This window comes from Bicyclus anynana, chromosome Z (assembly GCF_947172395.1).
Source record: "Bicyclus anynana chromosome Z, ilBicAnyn1.1, whole genome shotgun sequence".
Classification (NCBI taxonomy): domain Eukaryota; kingdom Metazoa; phylum Arthropoda; class Insecta; order Lepidoptera; family Nymphalidae; genus Bicyclus; species Bicyclus anynana.
The window spans coordinates 21,470,862-21,493,997 of record NC_069110.1 but is presented as its reverse complement, the minus strand read 5'-3'; the positions used below and the strand labels follow the sequence as shown (position 1 = coordinate 21,493,997).

The 23,136-nt window shown below is 40.3% G+C and overlaps 1 protein-coding gene and 1 long non-coding RNA gene across 2 annotated transcripts; one reads left to right on the top strand and one right to left on the bottom strand.

Moving 5' to 3' along the window:
- Positions 1–293: 293 nt before the first annotated feature.
- On the top strand, positions 294–17,966 carry LOC128199750 (uncharacterized). The gene is made up of 5 exons (XM_052890838.1): positions 294–302; positions 793–1,060; positions 11,804–11,941; positions 12,548–12,709; positions 17,810–17,966. The coding sequence occupies exons 1-5, from the start codon at positions 294–296 to the stop codon at positions 17,827–17,829; spliced, it is 597 nt and encodes a 198-aa protein (XP_052746798.1). The 3' UTR covers positions 17,830–17,966.
- Positions 17,967–18,899: 933 nt separating this feature from the next.
- On the bottom strand, positions 18,900–21,326 carry LOC112057174 (uncharacterized). The gene is made up of 3 exons (XR_008252288.1): positions 21,182–21,326; positions 20,266–20,351; positions 18,900–19,414 (listed from the first exon to the last, which is right to left on the bottom strand). It is a non-coding gene; the product is annotated as an uncharacterized LOC112057174 (long non-coding RNA).
- Between the last annotated feature and the right edge of the window lie 1,810 nt (positions 21,327–23,136).

Below are 23,136 nucleotides of genomic sequence, written 5' to 3'. Positions count from 1 at the left end.
CAAAAATCAATTTAACTTAAAACGGTAAAATTTCGGCTAACATATATTCCGTTATTTTAGTAGGCCTTAATGTCCTTACGACATACCTTATAAAGTATGTCGTAATATCTACGGGACACCCTAATAGTTCGAAGAGCCGATGGACGTTGGGATCCCAAGGTGCTGGAATAGCGACCCCGCACCGGCAGTTGGTCGACGCCCACTAGGTGGACCGAGAACATAAAGCGTCGCAGGAAGTCGTTGGATGCTGGCGGCTCCAGGCCGTTGTGTTTGGAATTCCCTGCATGTGGCCTATGTCAGCCGTTGGTGATGATGATGATAGGAGGCAATGTACTGTAGTCAGCAGTGTACCTACATTAAAATAGGGTGACAATCATGATGAATACTACTCGTGTTACCATGTGTTATCATTATTGGGCCATGATAGCCTAGTGGACATGACTTCTGCCTTTAATATGGATGATGACAGTTTTTAAATTGTATATAAATTGGGAGTATGCTAATAGTAAAGCAATTTTCTAAAAGTAACAGGATATCCGCCTGCAGCTGCGATTATCACTTTCGGAGCTACAGGGATTTAAAGGATCACATTTGCGGCGCCGCCACGGATACATAATGGCACGAATTAATGACATCGTTGATCATAATTATCGTCAGACTGACGGACCCGGTCAAGCTTCTACACTACTCTACCTCTACCCCCAGTTTGATTTTGATTTGAGGAGACACGTGCTCAACTGTGAGCCGCATATAATTGTCAATGATGACGATTGACTTGTTTTGTTGTGGCAGCACTTCCGCTGCTGGTGGGTGCTCGGAGGCCTACTGCTGTTCGCGCTGGCGGCAGCGGACGAGCGCTGGGAGCAGGAGACGCATGCAGTGAGGCGCAGCGAGCGCGGCGCTAAGAGCAGGGGTATGTGTTGTGTTGTGTTGTGGCAGCACTTCCGCTGCTGGTGGCTGCTCGGAGGCCTACTGCTGTTCGCGCTGGCGGCAGCGGACGAGCGCTGGGAGCAGGAGGCGCATGCAGTGAGGCGCAGCGAGCGCGGCGCTAAGAGCAGGGGTATGTGTTGTGTTGTGTTGTGGCAGCGCTAAGAGCAGGGGTATGTATGAATGTGTTTGGAATGACGTTGTAAAAAATTAAACTTATAAGTTTATGTAAAACAAAGATACGACCTTTTATTCAGCAAAAACGCATATTTCGAATATTCGTTAGCGGGAGTCGATATTTATGCGACCTTTGAATGCATGTAAAATCATAACTTTTCTCCATTGTACAATTTTTGATAATACATATATTTTTTTCGATTTTGATGAAAAATGATTTGTACGGAACCATCGGCGGGCGAGTCTGACTCGCACATGTCGGCGGTGCTAAGCCGGTGATGTATTAATTCAAGCCGTGTGAGAATATCTTATAGATTTAGATTTTGCAGACAGTGTTGTTTCATGTGGTCCTGTCAGAAATGGCTTAAATTAAGACAATACTGGCTAAGCACCGCCTTCATAGTGATCAGCAGGTAGAACATATGTTATTTTTCACTTTTTAGTTTAGTGGATACGTTTTTAGGTTTTGAAGTCGGTTGTATTTTTTTTATTAAAATTTTTATTATTTTTCCATTTTTAGTGTAAAATTTCATCTCAAACGAACCCTAATGTCAGAAACAACCCATCTTGGTACAAAATTCTTAGCAATACAAATTAATCAAGCCCAAGCACAAGGTAGCTACCGTAAACCGTTAAGGGATTTCCTTAATTGACCTTGGTCTTTATCATCAGACCCCTAATAAGAGACACAACTAATCTATGTAGAAAGTTCTCAGCAATACGAATTAATCAAGGCCAAACACAAGGTAGTTACTGTAAACTGTTAAGGAGTTCCCTTAATTGTCCTTGGTCTTCATCACCAAACCCCTAAATGTCAGTCACAACCTATCTATGTGGAAAGTTCTCATTAATACAAATTAATCAAGCCCAAACAAAAGGTAACTGCTGTAAATCGCCGAGGAGTTCCCTCGTCTGTTTTATGGCTCCATCATCAGATTAATTTTAAACCTTCATGAAATTGTAGTGCTTAAAAGTACTAAATGGAAAAGTATACGAACATACTAGACACCCATATAATTTTCGAAAGTTCCCCTCAATTTCTCCAGGATCCCATCATCAGATCTTGACATAATGGCAATGGGACCAAATGGGGACTCCGTCTCAAACAAAAAAAAAAATTTAAATCGGTCCAGGCGTCTTTGAGTAATCGGTGTACATACATAAAAAAAAAAAAAAAATACCGACCGAATTGAGAACCTCCTCCTTTTTGAAGTCGGTTAAAAATTCAAAAAGTTCAAATGCATGGTTCCCGCGGGATTTGTGAACTGAATTACACGCGGACGAAGTCGCGGGCGTCCGCTAGTAGATAATAACTAGCATATTAGTGAACCCGCCAACCTCCTAAAAACACCAAGTTTATGAGAATGAAGGAGGATTGTGTAACTAAATAACAACCGTAGCACTTTAATTGTACAATAAAAATTTTATTTTTTTCGTAAAATTTTGTTATAAATAAAAATAAGTCGGATTTTCCTTCCTGACGCTATAACTCCAGAACGCACGAACCGATTTCCACGGTTTTGCATTCGTTAGAAAGGTCTCGGGCTCCGTGAGGTTTATAGCATAAATTGAGGAAACATTTCAACGTAGCATCAACATAAATAGAAACATATTAAACAAGGTTAACCTATATTCACAGCACAGAGAAGGTATAGCCCATAGACCCAGAACAGCCATCTAGGTAGTTCCGGGTAGTTAGGTAAATTCAACTACAAAAATATGGTCATAGCATATTTTTGGTTACCGTAACATACAGAATATCCCGTAAATAGTACGACAAACTCTGCAGGGTGATAGCTGACATGAAGGCCAATATATGTTAGCCGTACGGTTTTTAAGTTATTATGATTTTTGTACAAAATACAAAAATCCCTACCCTGAGTGCAGTTTAGTCGTACTATTTGCTGAAAAACTACTTTAGCGTGGACTTTATGCTTGGTAACTATTTTTTATTAGTTGTTTCAGCTAATGCAACCTTTTTTCCAAAATCGGACAAAATTGATATTTTTTACCCGACTTCAAAAAGGAGGAGATTCTCAATTCGGTCGGTATTTTTTTTTTTTTATGTATGTACACCGATTACTCAAAGACGCCTGGACGGATTTCAAAAATTCTTTTTTTGTTTGAAATGGTATAATAGTTCCCATTTGGTCCCATTGCCATCATGTGAAGATCTGATGATGGAATCTTGGAGAAATTGAGGGGAACTTTCGAAAATTATATGGGTGTCTATTACGTTCGTAAACTTTTCCATTTAGTACTTTTAAGCACTACAATTTCATGAAGGTTTAAAATCGATCTGATGATGGAGTTATAAAACAGACGAGGGAACTCCTCGGCGATTTACAGCAGTTACCTTGTGTTTGGGCTTGATTAATTTGTATTAATGAGAACTTTCCACATAGATAGGTTGTGACTGTCATTTTGGGGTTTGGTGATGAAGACCAAGGACAGTTTAAGGGAACTCCTTAACAGTTTACAGTAACTACCTTGTGTTTGGCCTTGATTAATTCGTATTGCTGAGAACTTTCTACCTAGATGAGTTGTGTCTATTGTTAGGGGTCTGATGACGAAGACCAAGGTCAATTAAGGGAACCCCTTAACGGTTTACGGTAGCTACCTTGTGCTTGGGCTTGATTAATTTGTATTGCTGAGAATTTTGTACCAAGTGGGTTGGTGGTGGTGGTGGTGGTGGTGGTGGGTTGTGACTGTCATAAGGGGTCTGATGTATTCGTTTGAGATGAAATTTTACACTAAAAATGGAAAAATAATAAAAATTTTAATAAAAAAATACAACCGACTTCAAAACCTAAAAACGTACCCACTAAACTAAAAAGTGAAATATAACATCATAATATGTTCTACCTGCTGATCAGTATGAAGGCGGTGCTTAGCCGGTGTTGTCTTAATTTAAGCCATTTTTGACAGGACCACATGAAACAACACTGTCTGCAAAATCTAAATCTATAAGATATTCTCACATGGCTTGAATTAATACATCACCGGCTTAGCACCGCCTTCATACTGATCAGCAGGTAGAACATATTATGATGTTATTTTTCACTTTTTAGTTTAGTGGGTACGTTTTTAGGTTTTGAAGTCGGTTGTATTTTTTTATTAAAATTTTATGTTTAACGATTTCTTTGCATGTTCTTCTAACCATTGAACAAAATATACTAGGCGAAGTTGTGCATCAAGTTGTGCTTACTAACATTTATATTTAAAAAGGATTCAAAGATGTTCAACTTTAGTACATTATTCTCAAAATGTTTGTAACAATTACTATTTTCTTTCCGTAAGGAGTCGGTTATGTAAAAATCGTTACTTATAGTCTGTTTATTAATTCGGTAGAATTCTGACATTTCTATTTTCGGTTCCATTTATCAGTCACTTTTGAAATTTCAGTTGTCACAAACCTTTTTTCTGCTGTTTGTTTCATCAAACCAAACTAAAAAATCATTCTTAATATGAAAAAAATTGATTTCACCTAAATTTATTACAGAAATAAGTATTTAGTAATTTAAATAAAAAAATCCAATGCACACTTTAAAGTATAATTAAAATAATTTATTTTGCTATGTTAGGAAAAAATAAACATCAGAAAGTCAGAAGTAATTATAGAAACATCAGAAGTAATTATAGAAAGCCCAAATTTATCAATTAGCATCATAGTCGTCGCCATTATCGGCATCTTCATCAACATCATCATCATTATCCCCAATATTAAACGTAAAAAACATTTTTTTGACATGTTGTGTCTGGATTGGATTTTAAGTTACATAAAATGAACAGTATTAATTAGGTGGTGGCCTCACCACATGACCCGTACCCTGCTAGACCCAAACCAACTCGATTGAGTTGAACTTGCAGTGAACTGCACAGACTCCAAGGGGGTAAATGAAGAATAGTGATACTGGTTTGTACTGCTAAATCTATGATGAATTTATTATGTATTTATGATGATGATTGAACATCGAATTATAGTTATAGATTCCATGTTTGACAAAAGTAGTCCAACGGCAGTTCTAAGTGATGTACTTAGAAGCGCCGCAGGGCTGCTTTTGTCCAACGTGTTTATTAAATTTTATTAGCAGAATGCACCCGCGCAGTTTCCGTTCTCTTAGGAATAAGGAGATCAAATTATGGGAATATAGTTTCCAAAGAGTGAAAGAATTTTTCAAATCGGTTCAGTAATTTTGGAACCTATTAAATGCAAACAAACGAACAAACAAATAATCAATTTTTTCCTTTATAAATATTAGTATATATATTAAATATTATTGTTTTAAAATTTAAAATATAATAAAATGCAATAAATAAGAGAAAAACAATACGTTTCAAGGACCTAAATAAAAAATAAAAAGTTACAGACAAACAAACTTGCGAATGGGACAAAATTGTGATGTTGGCGATTCTAGTCATGCCATGGCAACTTAGAAGAACGTGAAATCTTTATGAAGCAGCGCCATCTACATCCTAGATTTAAGATACCAGGATAGTAAATTCAATTACTTATGGTGTGTATGTATTATAACGTTTTTAGAGATTTCAACCCTGTAAGTATGGAAAAAAAACCAAAAAAAAAAATTATTTATCCTTTTAATTTTGACGTGTAATAGGAAGAATGTGTGTATTTCTGAAGCAAAGGGATTATTAAAGAAAGACAGTAACCGTACATTAATTTCAACGATGTTCTATATAGTTATTTGGCCTAGTGGTGCATAACAAAGGTACGATCGAATAATCCTGAGTTCGAGCCTGGGGGTAACAATAGAAAACTTTTTGTCTTTTTTTTTGTTTTTCTCAATTGGTTTCTTCAACTATTACAAAATCAAAAATCTCTCCTTTACAAAAAATATGCATTATTATTTTTATAACATAATGGATACTATACTAAAAATACCGTAGCTAGTCACTAGATGGCGCTATCACAAACGTTCCGAAAAAAGTTAGAGTTGCCTATCTATTTCCAATAATACATTGTAATCTTTGATTCTAGTGTTAACAAATAACAGCTGTCAGGGCCTCTATATTTTAGTGATGTATAAACAGGTTATTGGTGTAGATATATAAAGCTATGGAAATTGCATTCAAACGTAAATTCAATTAAAATTTTTATAGAGTCCAAAATACCATCGCAAATAATACTTCATTTTATTAAAAAGGTTTGTGAAATCTGCTGTCTTTCCTGGTCTGGCTAGTCGATGATATTTTTTCCCCACGTCATTTCTATCGAATATGATATTTGTAAATTGTGTTGCTTAAAATTAAGATAATATTATCTCTCTCTCTATAGTCGTTGCTTCATTACTGAAGATCGTGGTCCTGGTAAGATCCCAGCCTCCTGCGGGTCCACGCCTTCCATCGGCTTCTGTTGGTGGCCATCGCTGCTATAGTGTAGAACTTCGTCCCTTTATCCTCCTTCAGCTGGTCAGCCCATCTTGTTGGTGAGCGGCCCCTTGGTCTTTTCCCGTCAGTGATGCCTGTTATTATTAATTTCTCCAAACTGCAGTCACCACGCCGTATAATGTGCCCGAAATACCCCAGTATGCGTTGGTAACATAAGGAGGAAAGCCTAACCTTGATTCCGAGCTGCGATAGAATAGACACGTTTGTGCGCTTGGCTGTCCAAGGTATTCTTAACATGCGCCTCCAGCACCACATCTCGAACGCGTCTATCCTAAGCCTTTCTCTTGCTTTTATGGTCCAAGTTTCTACTCCATACATAAAAATCGAGAATATTAAGGCACGGACAAGGCGACTCTTGGTGTTGTTTGATATGCCTCTATTCTTCCAGATTTTGTTCAGTCGGGTCATGGCACTTTTCGCCATCGCAATGCGTCTCTTTATTTCTGGCATACAGCTGCCATCACTGCAAATCTGAGATCCAAGATAAACATAATCCTCCACGATATCTACTGATGGTATGATGTTGGTATTAAGTAATTTGCCCGCTCTGTCAACTATCATAAGCTTTGTCTTGTTTTTGTTTATACTCAAGCCCAAACCTCGACTTTCTACTTCTAGTTTTTGTAAAAGATTTTCCATGTCTTCCACTGACGTTGTAATGAGGACAGTATCATCGGCGTACCTAAGGTTGCATATCCGCTTTCCACCAAGAGGAAAACCTCCTTCCCAGTTTTCTACCACTTTACGTATTATGTATTCTCCGTATACGTTGAAAAGCATCGGCGAAAGGATACAACCCTGTCGTACGCCCTTTTTTGTAGAAAATACATCGGAACAGTCGGTGTCTACTCTTACAAAGGATCGATTGTTGCAGTAGAGGTTTCGGATGAGAACAATCAAGTGTTTAGGTACTCCCATTTCTTCAAGTACTGTCCACATTCTGTCCCAAATCACACAGTCGAACGCTTTGGAATAATCTATGAAGCAGAGCACGGCAGGATTATTGAACTCCCTGCTCTTTTCTATGATCTGGCGGATATTTAGAATTTGCTCTCTAGTGCCCTTTCCTTTTACAAATCCTGCCTGTTCCTCTGGTATCTGCGGATCAAAAAAAGATTTTAAACGTCTATTGATCACATGTAGAAGGATTTTACTCGCATGTGATATGAGGGCTATAGTTCTATAGTTGCCACATTCAGTAGTAGATCCTTTTTTATGAAGCGGTACGAAGACGGATTCGGTCCAATCCTGAGGCCAGTGTCCAGTTTTCCAAACGGCATTACAGATGTTTGTAATTATGTTAATGCCAGCCGCGCCTAGGCTTTTTATGAGCTCTGCTGGAATAGCGTCCTTTCGTGGAGACTTGCCTAGCTTTAGCGATTCCGTCGCGTATTTCACCTCTGACGGCAATATATCAGGCTCTAACTCTTCAGTTGTCCAACATGATGTTATTTGGTTGGTTGGCTCGCTCTCGTATAAAGCATTACAGTATTGTTTCCATCGGTCCAAGACTAATTTCGTTTCCGTCACTAATGTTCCCCTTTCATCTTTAATTGCTGATGTTCGAATAGTGCGAGTTCTCGTTAAATGATTAACTTTTTGGAAAAGGTCCCTTGTTTCATTCTTCACTGAGTGTCGTTCTAGCTCTGCACAGATTTCATTGATTTGGGCAGTCCTATCTCTTCGACAAAGACGTTGTACATCTGCACTAGGATCTGAATATTTTTGACGATCAACTTCTGACACGAGCCCATTCTCTTTTAGATTTCGCCTCTCAATTATGACATTCGATGTCTCTAGTGAAATGAAGTCTTTCATGGTGGCCTTTGGCAGAGCATTCTGTTTCGCTGCTTCTAAGATAATTTCTTTCAAATTATTCCATGAAAGATTCGGATTTTGCATGTCAACTTGAGGGAGATTCACGATTTGTTTGGCTATAGCTTGGTTAAAACCAATGGTGTTAACTTTTCGGAGGTCTGGTACTCGTGCTGGTTTCTGCAGTCTTTTTAAATGCAGCCTTACAGTGGCAACAAGAAGCTGGTGGTCGCTTCCACAGTCCGCTCCAGGAAAAGTGACCGTATTTGCTATTGATGACCTCCAACGTCTCTGTATCAAGATGTAGTCGATTTGATTTCTGCATCTGTCTCCTGGTGAGGTCCACGTGTACAGCCGGCGAATGTGATGTTTGAAACAAGTGTTTGTGACAACGAGATTTTGTTCACTGCAGAATTGTAGCAAACGCTCTCCTCTTTCATTTCTTACACCTATCCCGTATTTTCCCACTAGATTCCTGAGATGGGTATCTTCATTTGTTCTTCCAACTTTAGCATTAAAGTCTCCCATAATCAGTGTCACTTCTCTTTTCGGGATACTGTCTAGCGTTTCACACAATGTGCTATAGAATGACTCGATGTCTTCCTCCGTTGATTGTGCAGTTGGAGCGTATACTTGCACGATGTTTATCCGACATGGTGATGCGTCCAGCTTGAGAGTAATGATTCGGTCACTAACTGGTTTATATCCAATAACAGATCTGTCTATCTTCTGAGGCACTACAAAAGCCACACCTCTAGAACTTTCATCTTCAGAACTCGAACAGTATATCTTGTTCCCCGAATCAGACATAAAATGGCCAGATTTTCTCCATTTAGTCTCACTTAGTCCCAAGAGTTGTAAGCCTTTCCTTTCCATTTCTCTTTCTATGATATTTAACTTTCCAACTTGATTTAGACCACGAATGTTCCACGTTCCAAAGCGATGAGGGTGTCTCGCTAGCATTTTTCCTTCGCTGCAATCACCAGATGCATAGTTTCCAAGTGGTGCCTGGTGCGTCACACTCACGTGGCCGGTAACATATTTCCCACCACCTAACCCGGATAGGTGGCGCCGGGCGTTAGCCGGATCATCCGACAAAATTTCCCTTGAGTTACGATCTACCATTTCTCTCTTGGGAAACTAGTGCAGTGGTTTCCCCTTGCCTTCTGCACCAGACATTTCAGGAGTTACTTCTACTCCAAGGTTGCTGTAGCCTCGTCCACCTGGTTTCCCAGATGGGTGTATGGGTATCCCGCCATTGGTCGGTCGCCAGAGCCTCGTCCGTTGTCTAGCAGGGGGCACCGCGTGCAGGTGAGGTTGACATTTGGGTTCGACTAGAAGTTAGTGTCGTTCTTCCCCTTACCCCCCCTAAGATAATATTATACTGATTTACAATTAAATTGAAACTTAAGTCTGTATACATTTCAGTTTTAGAATCGAAAGAATAAGTTTCGTTTTAGTTGAACTTGTCATCTTTTTTTATGGGAACTGTTTTACATATAGAAACACCGGAAACGGACATAGAAATGTCAGAATTCTACGGAATTAGTAAATGGGTTATAACAAAAATTTGTTGCTGTCACTTAAATAACAAAAAAATACGTTAAATAATAAGAAAGAAAGAAGAAATATGTTTATTAATTTTTAGTGTCACAAACAGTACATCCTATCTTAGATATAATATGACTGTCTGTGACACGAAACAGAATGAGTTTACAGCTCGACATTAGCCGTTCATCGCAAAAAAAGCAATGCCCGGCGCTGATTTTCATCGTGATTTTTAACCGGGCCAATGATTTTACCAGAAGGACGTATGTCCGGACTATAAGGAATTGATCTGGTCTAGCATAATCTGCTAAAGAGGTCAATATCCGGTCTAGCAAACCGGGCCAGCATAGCCTGAAGGGCTAATACGAACCGGGTCAGCATAGTCTGAAGGGTTAATGCGAACCGGGCCAGCATGGTCTGAAGGGTTAATGTGAACCAGGCCAGATTTTTAAAGGTAACGCTAGAAGATATCTAGGAAAACATTGTTTGTGGTTCTTAATTAACAAACAAGGACGAAGTTGTGTGAAGTGGTAATAGACTGAGTGCAGTAGTGTGGTATTCCATTTCATGATGGTTTACATCTGACAGTATCAGCGCTATACTTGATCTGGGTATTTGCCATCCTTGAAACGTAAAGCTTAGAACCTGCTCCGAGGCTACGGCTTCTCCGTTATCAGAAGTGGAGTTTAGTCTGCTCCACCGACATAGAAATATGACTACATACCAAAAAGTAAAGTATACTTATAAATGTGTTTTTGTACCTTAAAGTACCTACACTAGTTCACACTAAATAACTAACATAAATTTCTTTAATTTCCGACAGAAGCTAAATTTGGGTTGAGACTCGCGAATTGGTGGCGGAATGTTGTTCCAGCATCGCGTGGCAGCATATTTAAAACTGCCCCTAAAAGCCGCAGAGCAACGTCGGGGGATCGTAAGAGGCTTTCTTGTTCACCTGTATTGTTCTTTACAGTCACAAATTAAAAGAAACAAGATGTAGTTTTCTCCTAGAAGTCATCTTTAGCAAAGCATGATGATTTAAAAACGGAGAAACATGAGTTTTAGGGAGAATCCTAAATAAACTTAAATTTTGCACTTCAAAAACCCATTCCAATTTCGTTCCCTTTAAAACTACGTTAGTAGAAAGAGGTGCACGCCCAAAACCAGACTCATACCCACACCCTCTGGAATCGGAGGCAGAGGTCATATTCACGGGTCTATCACGGCTCTTAAATCACCTCATCAATGCCGACTTTTAGTTGGTCAACTACAACTCTATAAATTTTAAATAGGGATGGTTTTATTCTTAATTTCATTATACTTCTGTGCATTTTCGCGTATCCATAAACAACCGTTTAGGATGTAGAGAATCAGGACACAAGACTAACAAATTTAGCAATTTAAAACATATTATTTCAAAAACAGATCTATAAATTAAAAAATGGTATTTGCACACTCACATTATTATTTCAAGACATACGGCTAAAGGTAGCTAAACTGCACGGAAGGTAGCGATTTATGAATTTTATGAAAGCAGTTGCCAGCTGCCATTGCCAACGTGCTGCTCGTGTAAATTAACCCTATAGGACTGTAAAATTTCGGCAAACATACATTGTGTGATTTTAGTAGGCCTTGATGTCGTAATATTTACGGGACACCTTGTACATAAAATGCCCTAATATGTGTAATATGTTACAGTGGGCGTTAATTAATGTTCTCCCTTAAGCCACAGAATACACAAAAGTTCAAGTTATTTTACTGACGTGTACGGTGTTTAGTTAGCCCAGAATGCTCTCACCTTCGGCTCCGCAGCCAGTTGTACCATGTGACTGCACTGCTCTGTGATCCGTACGCCGTACGGCCGAGGCCGACGACGACAATCTGTAGAATGTATCAGAAATCATTTGAATTGTTTACAATGTTGCAGAGATCTGCCGTTACGTGCGCGGCGCGTGGTCCGACTGCGACCCGAAGACCAACGTGCGCTCGCGGACCCTGACGCTGAAGAGAGGCGACCCCGCCAACTGCGAGAGCGCCAAAACCATTCAGAAGAAGTGCAAGAAAGGTAACCCACCTGTTTTGGTTTTTCATTAGTGAAAAGTAAACCATCCAATTAGCGATAGCTACCTAGTGTAACCCGTGTACTTTCCGTCAAATATAGCCTCAAATTCAGTTTTTTACTATTGTCGCACCAACTCCTGAGTTCCTAACGCGGTCTTTTGTGACTGGTGGAGGGGAATGGTTGCTCATACTTCAAATATATGATGGCAAATAAACCTACGATTATTATTATTACGAAGTCCTGGGGTCGCGCTCATGAGATACTGAGTTTTTCTAAGATCTTCAGTGTAATTCTCAGTGGGCCTTAATTAAGTTAACACGATCACTCAGAGCAGAGAATCGGCATTGAAGCTGCGCGTAGGGTCTGAGCTCCACATTCCCTCCCCTGAAATGTGCGCGTGCACTTCCCTCTCTCGCTCCTACAGTTACGTTACTGAACCTGTCTCTCTTTCTATCTTCACTAGCTCCTCACTAACCACCACCACCACTCACTCGCCACTCACTCCCCAAATCGCGCGTGCGTCACTTCACAAATGCTCTGGCCACTGCGGGTATGGGGTACATACAAAAGAGGTGTGGATGTGGCTAATGCAGTACTCGTCCGCAGCAGCTTGTCGCTACGAGAAGTCGTCGTGGAGCGAGTGCGGCCCCTCCGGCGAGATGTCCCGCACGGACCCCCTCAAGGCCAACAGCGACCCCGCGTGCGAGCAGAGCCGGCGCCTCACCAAGAAGTGCAACAAGAACAAACAGATCAAAGCCTCTAAAGACAAGGGTATCTATATGTTCTACTTACGCTCTATGAAGACCGGCGACACTCCGGCGCACGACTCCCCCCGGTCCCGTGACGTGCGCTAACCGACCGACCGACCGACCGAGTCATTTTCAAATTATAATATACCAGTATAATAACGTAAAATAAAAAAAGATAGTTTTATATTTTCGTTTCATTTTTATGTTGACCTGTTAATTTAATTTTTTTAATTCGGGCCTCGGCGGTTACTACTTTTAGTTCTTCTCTGGCGCGGCCGTAGTGCTGTGCCGCACTGCTGTGTGCTGCAGTGTCGCAGTGCTGTGGCTCTCAACAGAGAGGGCCTGGGTTCGATTCCCGGCAAAGACATACCGCTGACCGATAACGTAGACTGTGACCGATAGACACCGTCGGAGTTATAGGTCCGTTTAGTGTAAACTTGTGCCCCTTCCGAGTCAGCCGCTTCCTTCTTAGACTGCATCGTCGCTTGACTCCAAGGGTGACCACACGATGAGATCGTAGTCAACTGTCAGTGAATACAAAAAATCATGTAATTATGCAGTGTGTACCAAAAACCCTGTTGTTCCTTTGAGGAGCGTTTTCAGATTCGTCATTCAAACATAGGAAAGCCTATATGGAATTAAAAAATACTAAATAAAAAAAAATCATTCAATCAATCATTGATATTTGTAAAATGAAAATGATTTCTTACCCCTGAAATACTGCGTCGAGACAGAAACAAGTCTATCAAAGAAAGCCGCCCGGCCGCGGCGCACGGGCTGCGAAAAATAGGTAATTACTCAAAGTTCATGAACTTAACATGTGTCGTCAGAATCACTCAGCTTTTTGTTATTTTAACCGACTTCCAAAAAGGAGGAGGTTCTACGTTCGGATGTAATACCTATCATCATCATCATCATCATCATCATCATCATATCAGCCGATGGAGTCCACTGCAGGACATAGGCCTTTTGTAGGGACTTCCAAACATCACGATACTGAGCCGCCTGCATCCAGCGAATCCCTGCGACTCGCTTGATGTCGTCAGTCCACCTGGTGGGGGGTCGGCCAACACTGCGCTTACTAGTGCGGGGTCGCCATTCCAGCACTTTGGGACCCCAACGTCCATCGGCTCTTCGAACTATGTGTGTAATACCTATGTATGTTTTATAATGTTGTGTTTACACTTTCATAGTTAAGAAAATGGTCTAGAAAAGTAGGTACTTAGCCACATAATTATATTAACACATGCACATCCCGATCGTCTATTCTCAAACGCATTTCAGCCTCGTTATCGCACGTTTTTTAGACGGATTGTTTCACAGCACCCTAGAGAAAAAAGTTCAATGGTGTGAGGTCACTCTGGTAGGTCAATTGACTGGCCCACTTCTGCCAATCCACCATTCCCCGTGATCCATATTTAAATATTCCCTCACAGCTCACTGGCAAATGAGCACTCATCAGTAAACAGTACGTGATCCGAAAACTCACTATGCTCTGCGACCTTGTCACGAACTCATCTGCTTTAAACCATTCTAGGCTCGTAGTCCGCGAGAAGAGATTGAACTCGCTGATAATGAAATGGATGTTGGCCTTCATCCTTGAGAGCTCTCCATACACGCTTGTGGTTTATGCCCATTCACCCCACTGAGCGTGTACTTAGCTTTGGACTTCCCCAAACATGTCCAGGATTTGCTCCTCAATGTTACCATTGTGAATTCTGGGTCTTCCTGCATCAACACGATGTTGGTCCCGGCCGTGTACACTTACAGTATTGCACAAGTGCAAGCGTTGGAATGCCATTGTCGACAGCAATGCTGAGTTTCTCGGTCTCGCATAGAGCTCCTCTTAAAGCCGGCGCGCCTCTGCATAATTGCAGTTACATTGCGCGAGACACAATCAACATATTAAAATATTCTGCATTCGAGTAAGACATTTTACATAGGTATTTCGCGATTCAATACGTACGTCCTTTTAGCAGGAAAGTGTGCGAGCGACTAGATGCGTAGATCGTCTGATCAGCGGGGCGGGCGGCGGGGCGCTCCGTCCCTTCCAAAGATGGTAGGCGGCGAGTGTAAAGCGTCGTGCGTGGAGGCCGACAAAGACGCCGATATTATTTGTGTAATTCCGCGGTAAATCTATTCAGAAGCTAAAAAGCTTTTTTTTGAAGAGTCCATCTTATTAGGCGTATTGAGATTAAACAAAAACTGCTTACTTATTGATATTTTCTAAATAAGATTTTGTAATTATTGGGAGGGCTATACGAATATAAAAACACACCTACAAGGAACAACAGGGTTTTTAGTACACACTGTATATAGGTACTTTCTATTGGTATTTTCGACTTTCGTTGTTATACAGAATCAAGGCCCAGGCATCTAGTTCATAGACACCAACACTAGCGAGAAGTCCGTCATCATCATCATATCAGCCGCACTTAACTGCAATCTCAAAGGCCTTCGGTAGGGACTTCCAAGCATCACGACTCTGAGCCGCCTGCGAGTCGTTGGGATTCACTGGATCACTGGATCCCTGCGACTCGCTTGATGTCGTCAGTCCACCTGGTGGGGGGGGGGGGGTCAACCTACATTGACTTTTCTAGTGCGGGTCGCCATTTCAGCACTTTGGGACCGCAACATCAACTCACTCAACTCACTCAACCGCAACTCGTTTCATCGTCTGACTATGAGCCTTCTTATGAGGCTAGGCTTATAGTTAGGGACCAAGTCTCGGAACCTTAGGACATTACTGGCAACACGCATTGTTCGAAAACTTTCGTTTTCGGAAGAAATGATATCGCGGAATTTCCCGAACGCTACCGGATTCGATGGTTTACATTTTTTCTCGAAATTGAACCTACCTAACTGGACCATACGAATATATCCTGGGTATATATATTCGTATACAATTTCGAGTGCAGCGTTCTCAACTATAACTGATTGGAGCGATACATGAGCGTCACACATTATGTTCGTTTTGGCCATGATCATTTTCAGAAAACTCTGTTGAGAAACTCTGCTGAAGTCATTGAGCATAATACTAAGGTTATCTATAGTCTCTGCCATGATGTCTACATCGTCGGCGAACTGCAGCTGAGTGATGTACTCGCCATTCATGTTGATGCAAAGTACGTCCCAGTCCATAAATAAACTTATAGACGTCTTCCAATGCGGCGGTAAACAGCTTCGGTGAGATCACATAGCCCTGACACACTCCTCACTGCAACTGGATTGGCCTCGTAGTCTGATCATGTATACGGACTGACATAGTAGCGATTTCGTACTAGTACTTCAACGCTTGGATGTACCTGTAGTCAATTCGGCATCTCTGCAACGACCTTAACACCGAATTGAAGGCTTTTTCATAATTCACAAACGCTAAACAAAGTGGCTGAATATAGTCTTGGTTCTTCTGCATAACCTGCCACAGCGTATGAATGTTGTCTACGATATCAATACCTCTTCGGAGTCTGGCTCGTTCGGGAGGTTGAAATCGTCAAACCTACGAAAGAGACGATTCGTAATGATTCTCCAAAACAATTTCTAAAGTGAGAGTTTAGCGTGTTTAATTATTTCATTAATAATTTTATTAACTTACAGCCCAATTGGGATGATGATGTAACAACTTACACGAATGGCTGTTGCCCGTTGCCCGTCGCCCGTCGCCCTTTGCCCGTCGCCCGTTGCCCATGGGATCTGATTGACCACTGACTTGTATGATTTGTGTGCTGAGCGGGGTACTTCCTGCAGTTTTATTTGAAGAACCTCACTTCTTACTGCTATGGTGAAATTATTATTCGTCATGGAAAGTCTGTCGTTTTCTGATGCCTTCTTAATCTAATTCTGGCTAATCTTGAAAGCGAAATTCCACCGAAATATATTTAGTAAACTTTTATTGGCTTTTCACTCTCAATATTCTTAAAATGTCACACGATTTTATCATATCATTCATAGATTCTGGGGCAAGAATGGTCACCTTCCACAATTGTCCGAAAAGAGGTCGGTTGGAATTTAACAACGATCCTCTGAGCCACCGAACCATCTGAGCGCCATTGACAGCCAGACTTTCGGCATTTTATAAAAGCTGAAACTTTGTGTGTGGCGCGCCCACATCGGCAACAGGCAATAGGAGCCCGTAGTTGTCCAACATTTGGCTGGACACTGGGCGCTGGGCGCTGGGCGCTGGGTCTCCGGTTAAAGGTTGCAATGAAGCCAAGTGTTTGGCGACTAGACACATGACGTCTGATGATTATAAAATATAAAAATATTACGCTTTAAACTTGACTCGTTGAAGGTACTGGACATTAATTTGTTACAAGCTACCTCCCACATCCATCACTGGCGACACCCCTGCCGTAAGCGAGTGCCTACGGCAGAGGCGCACGCTCACCGGACTACCGGTGCCTGGGACCGCGCCGCGCCATAACACGGCTGACAAACTTTGTGCTGTCATAAAATCTCTAGTCAAGTCAACACAGGCTCTGACTTTATATTGAGGATTCACTCCTGGTAAAGAGCTCGTTTATCTTTTATTGAGTTTATTGGGGCTGGGCAGTGCGAAATCTATTACCCATGATTCTTCAGGAGTGATTTCCCTCCTGCAGGCTCCCGCTGCAGTGTATCTCACTGGAATCAAAAAGCCCATGCAACAAGTATTCCATCCAAGCTTCTTTTTAAAAATACCTAGGAGCTCACTAATTGGAAGTATTCCTGCCCCAAAACCATCTACTTGTGACAATAGTATAGATATTATTGAATTACTATTATCATACTTATCAGACGTTACTATTATTGAGTCATCATACTTATCAGATATTACTATTCTTGTGTTATCATACTTATCAGACGTTACTATTATTGAGTCATCATACTTATCAGACGTTACTTTTATTGAATTGTCATACTTATCAGACGTTACTTTTATTGAGTAATCATACGTATCGTATGTTACTATTATTGAGTTTGCATAGTTATTAGATATTACTATTATAAAGTTATCATACTTATCAGACGTTACTATTACTTATTGGTTGTCACACTTATCAGATTTTACTATTCTTGTGTTATCATACTTATCAGACGTTACTATTAATGAGTTATCAGATGTTACTGTTTTTAATTGCAGGTCGCCGGAACCGTCAGTAAAGTTTTTAATCAAGAAATACATTTTAGTGAAATAATGTTTCATTGTAAAATTTAATAATGGTGTTTGTTCGCTGGTTCTAATTTATATGTAATAGTGCCAAAAATAGTGTCAAATAAACGTTTTTTTCTACGCTCAATTATTATTTACTATTTATTTTATTTGTTATGTTACGTTATGCACCCTCAGACCCAACCGGTACAATACAAGTAGCTCAGGACTCTGATTGTCCAATGTTACGTTAGAAGGGCCGTAGGACCTGCGCAATGCACCACACTCAATGCCCTTGTCAATGCAATATTTCGAAATACCTAAAATCCATATTTATTAAAACTTAATACTACGGTATTCATGTAGTCAGAATGACTAAGCTGTAGTAATCTTTTATTAAATGCTAAGGAGGAGGTTCTCAAATCGAGTCAATGTTTTGTTTTTGTATGAACGTGTGTATTGAATACTCGAAAACTAATGAACCGATTTGTGTAATTTCTTTTTGTTTGCAAGGGTATACATTCGAGATGGTCCCATTTTTTCATGTCAGGGTCTGATGATGGGATCCTGGAGAAATCGAGGGGAACTTTCAAAAATCGTAAGGACGACTATAATATCATTTTTAAGCCCTATAAATCACTATAACTTGATGAAGGTCTGGAGTCGATCTGATGATGAAGACAAAGGACAGGTAATGGAACTTCTCAACGGTTTACTATAGCTATCTTGTGATTGGGCTTAATTAATTTGTATTGATGAGGACTTTCCACCTGGCTGGGTTGTGACCATAGAATTACAATGTACAAGAAGGGCTGTCAAATAACGAAGTCAGGACGAAAAATGAAATGTTCTACGTGTGTAATGTGCATGTGTGTAAGCCGCTAGTGTTACACCGTGCACTGGTTGATATCGATACTAGGTCATCCGTCACCTTGGCTTTCGTAAAGTTATACCTATAGTCCCACAAACTTTTCTAACCCGGTGGCCAAAACTAAACGAATGAAAGAAAGGAGATCGGCATTATAATAAATCGCGACAACACTGTAATTACGAGTTTTATTCACGTTGTCGACACGGATACCAACAGGTCATCGATGGCAAATAACGAAATTCTACTAAATATCCTTCAAAATTACCGGAATTATTAGTAGGGTCGAGTTGTTCGAGAAGTTCTGCGAGCTCCATCTCGTCGGACGACTCTGAATCAGAGACAGTGTATTCCTCACCTAGGAGGGAAGCAGAAGGCTCCGAAATCGTTGAAATCGACTCTTCATCATCGAGTTCGTTTATCTCTACAGGTGTGTCGTTCCGGGCGCCACTCCCTTGAAACTGATAAACGTGCTTCATTCCTGGACCCATTCCGTTAGAAACTTGGCGTGCAGTGAGATCTCCTGGATGAGGTACTTCATAATTACACCTCACAGTCATTGCACCCGGCCTGGACTGGGGGGGAATCCACGTATGTCAGCCAACCATAACTCGCCAGGGTATATCCGGAAAGAATACAGGCAGCGCCCTGGCTTCATCGACCAAGTCTGCCGAATGTCAGGCCTCCTCTTTCCTCACGTTCAAGATAGGATCACAGAGCAAGTTCCTCTGTAACAAAACACATTGCAATATATTAGTAAGTGATACCCCAGTGGATATGACCTCTGCGTTCGATTCGGAGGGTGTTAAATACCTTATGGTGAAATCAATGTTTCGCGTTTTATCAAATTTTTCGAAATTCCTTCTATTTATATGGCGGTGAATTCATGGATAATGTGTTTATTCTGTTCGCTTAGATTGATATCATTACTTATTTGGTTACAACACTTACAACTATCAAACTAGATCTGTTCATCGGGAAAATAAAGAAATTGAAATAGTATAGTTGGTAATGGAGATGTCGGAAATTGGGCCCACTTTTCAGAAAGATACAGAAATGAAAATATACTAAAACTAATGTATATTTTTCTATTTTATTTATTCTTTACAAGTTAGCCCTTGACTACAATCTCACTTGATGGTAAGTGATGATGCAGTCTAAGATGGAAGCGAGCTAACTTGTTAGGAGGAGGATGAACTAAGTTTGAATAGATGTGTCAAGTCAGTGCCAAATCCTTAATAAAACTATCGTCTGTCAGTGAAACAGATAATGCAATGAATTTTATGTGAAAGAGATATTATGAATTATTGCCAACCAAGTAACAAGTATATTAAATGATCAGACAAATATAGATTTCTTAGAAAGTGGCCTCATGAGTTCTCCTTAATTGTCCTAATTTATGGCCTAGCGGACGCCCGCGACTTCGTCCGCGTGGAAATAGATTTCAGATCTGTAATCATGAGTATAATTTGCATGAAGAATGGGTTTCTCTTTTCGTATATATCCACTACCATACGTCAAAGTTAATAACTTGTCCTGCAGACCTATTTTTGGGTATTTATTTTAAGTTTCGACTTACTTGTGTTTACATGGCTCTATGGTACAGATATTTTCTTGAACCGTGGAATTTCTTATCTGCGCCATGTACATCCTTTTTGGCAATATCTGAAATAGTAATAATAATAATAATATGGCCTCCTCCAGTTTCTTCTTCGGTTGCCGATTCTTACAAGTTTATCGCGAACAGACAGACAGACAGATGTGGCGGAGGACTTAGTTCTATAATATTTGTGTGATGAGCATGGGCGTAGCCAGGATTCTATGGGGGGGGGGAGGGGAGCTATACTTAAATTGAGTATTTGACATTACAAATTTATTCACATTGATTTACATACTCTGATCGGTTATTTAGTCGTCTAATATGTCAAATGAAAGATTATTTGAAGCTTAATTTAACTGTATTAGGTTGCTGCTTTGATCTGGTTCATACTTTCCTAGATTTTAGGCAACCTATTTGCAATGTGTCACTGTGAACATTATCTATCATTTATTTCACAGCACTAATGAATAACAGATGAGGGTATATATTTCTTATACCGGATTTCACCATTAACGCCTAATATTCAGCTGTTGAGCACGAGTCTCCTCTCACAATGAGAGGGGTTAGGCCAATAGTCCACTACGCTGGCCTAATGCGGATTAGCTGACTTCACACACGCAAAAGAATTAAAATTTCCAGGTATGCAGGTTTCCTCAGGATGTTTTTCCTTCACCATTTGAGACAAGTGATATTTTTTTTAAAATCCAGATATAAGATCAGATGTATTTATTAACTATATTTATATATTATGTATTTGTATACTAGGTGTATTGTGTAAGTATATAGATCATCATTAACAGTCCATATTCGCCTCACTGTTGAGCACGAGGCTCCTCTAAGATAGAGAGTTGGGCATTGGCTTATTTTTCAAGTACTACTATAATAAAATTAGTACCTGCTTCTCTTCTACGGTGAGCCTACCGAAGTCGTTAAAACCCAAAGTTGAATCGACACTGTTGGTAGGCCATGAAACTGGCCGCAGCAAAGAATCCTTGCCTGAAATTTTGTTAAAATTGGAAATTAATGAAAAATAATTGATGATTTTTATTTTATTTTATTTAGACCTGCAAAAATAGAAAAAAAAAACGCAAAAATCATGAGAGTCACTCAACCGCACCCAGAAAAGTATCGTAAATCAAATCAGTATCAATGGTCTAGCCGTACTGTAGTGACTATTTTATTTTTAGACTAGCTGGAGCCACGCGGTTTCACCCGCGTGGTTTCCGTTCCCGTAACAATACGGGGATAATATATAGCCTTCATCGATAAATGGGCTATCTAACACTAAAAGAATTTTTCAAATCGCACCAGTCGTACCTGAGATTAGCGCGATCATTCAAGCAAACTCTTCAGTTTTACAATATTAGCAAAAAAAACCTGTTTGCGGAACGTAGATCGGATTTGAACAAAGACCTACATGTTCGTAATAATAAATCTACTCTGATATTTTTATATTTTTTGAAAGTTAAGCCCCCAATAAGACGGAAAAAAACCTGATTTCTCGATTTTAATCCGCGGCATCCTTAGATGTTGACTTGATTTTTATTTTTTTTATAATTATTTTATTCGTATTTTTTTCAGGGTGCTTACTTGTCACTGGACGCACTAAAATCTGTAAAATGGCTTGCAAGGACAACGCCACACTACTATCTTCATTTCACCTCTTTCATAGATTTGTTCGATTCGCTATGAAAATCACATACATATAAAAGTACTAGCGATTATAATAAAAAAAGCTTATAATAAATCTGTAGAGAGATCAATTCTGTACATGAAATATATTTCCAAAATAACTATCAGAAAATCTCAACTATCATTAAATTCTTTAAAGAAACAAAAACTACTGGACGGATTTTAACGAAACTTGGTACAATTATTCTACATACTCCTGGGCAGGTTATAGTATACTTTTCATTACGCTACGATCAATAGGAGCAGAGCAGTGAAGAGAAATGTTGAGAAAACCATATCCTCTTCTTTTGCCCTAAACTTCTCCACCCCCTATATGATGTTCTCCCTCCTAAATATCCACGTCCTTTAAATGTTGAGTGTTTGTTAATGTCTGTGTTTAGTCCCTATTGTAAATTTATATGTAAATATATTTTTTTTTTTTTTTTTTACGTTATATAGGCTAGCGCTTGGCAGCAATCATGCTTGACAGTAAGCGATGATGCAGCCTAAGGTGGAACGCGCTTGCCTAGAAAATGCCTATTCACTCTTAACTTGAATACACCCATGTTGTAGGTGGTAGGGAAAACTGAAGCTGGAAGGGCATTCCATAATTTCGCAGTGCGGATCAGGAACGAAGAACCGAAACGCTTCGTACGAGTCCAGGGGACATCAACTACGTATGGATGCAGACCTCTGCGATGCCTGGCAGTTCTGTGGTAAAAAGGTGAAGAGGGAACTAGATCGAAAAGTTCCTGAGCGCACTCTCCGAAATAAATCCTGTAGAACACCGACAGACAGGCAACTTTTCGGCGATGCTCTAATGATTGCAATTTCGCATTAGTTAGCGCCTCGTTACCGATGAGCCTTCTAGCTCGGCGATCCACCGAGTCCAGAGCAGCAAGCTGGTATTTGGCCGATCCATCCCATAAATGGGAGCAGTACTCCATGCACGAACGAACCTGAGCTTGGTAAAGAGTAAGAAGCTGTTCCGGCGTGAAGTAGCGCTTCACCTTATTTAGGATACCGAGCTTCTTACCAGCTGTTACTGCTTTGGACTCAATGCATTCTCCAAAGTTGAGCTTGGACGATATTGTAATACCTAGAAGCTCAATACTGTCGGTGATCGGAACAGGTGTATTCCGGAAAGTAGGAGTAAACTGGAATGGACTCCTTTTCGCA

Bases quoted from the DNA above. Each gene is read 5' to 3' on its own strand.
- LOC128199750 (XM_052890838.1), top strand. The intron at 1,061-11,803 runs GTATGTGTTGTG...ACAATGTTGCAG, and splicing joins GCGCGGCGCTAAGAGCAGGG to AGATCTGCCGTTACGTGCGC. The intron at 12,710-17,809 runs GTATCTATATGT...TTTTAATTGCAG, and splicing joins CAAAGCCTCTAAAGACAAGG to GTCGCCGGAACCGTCAGTAA.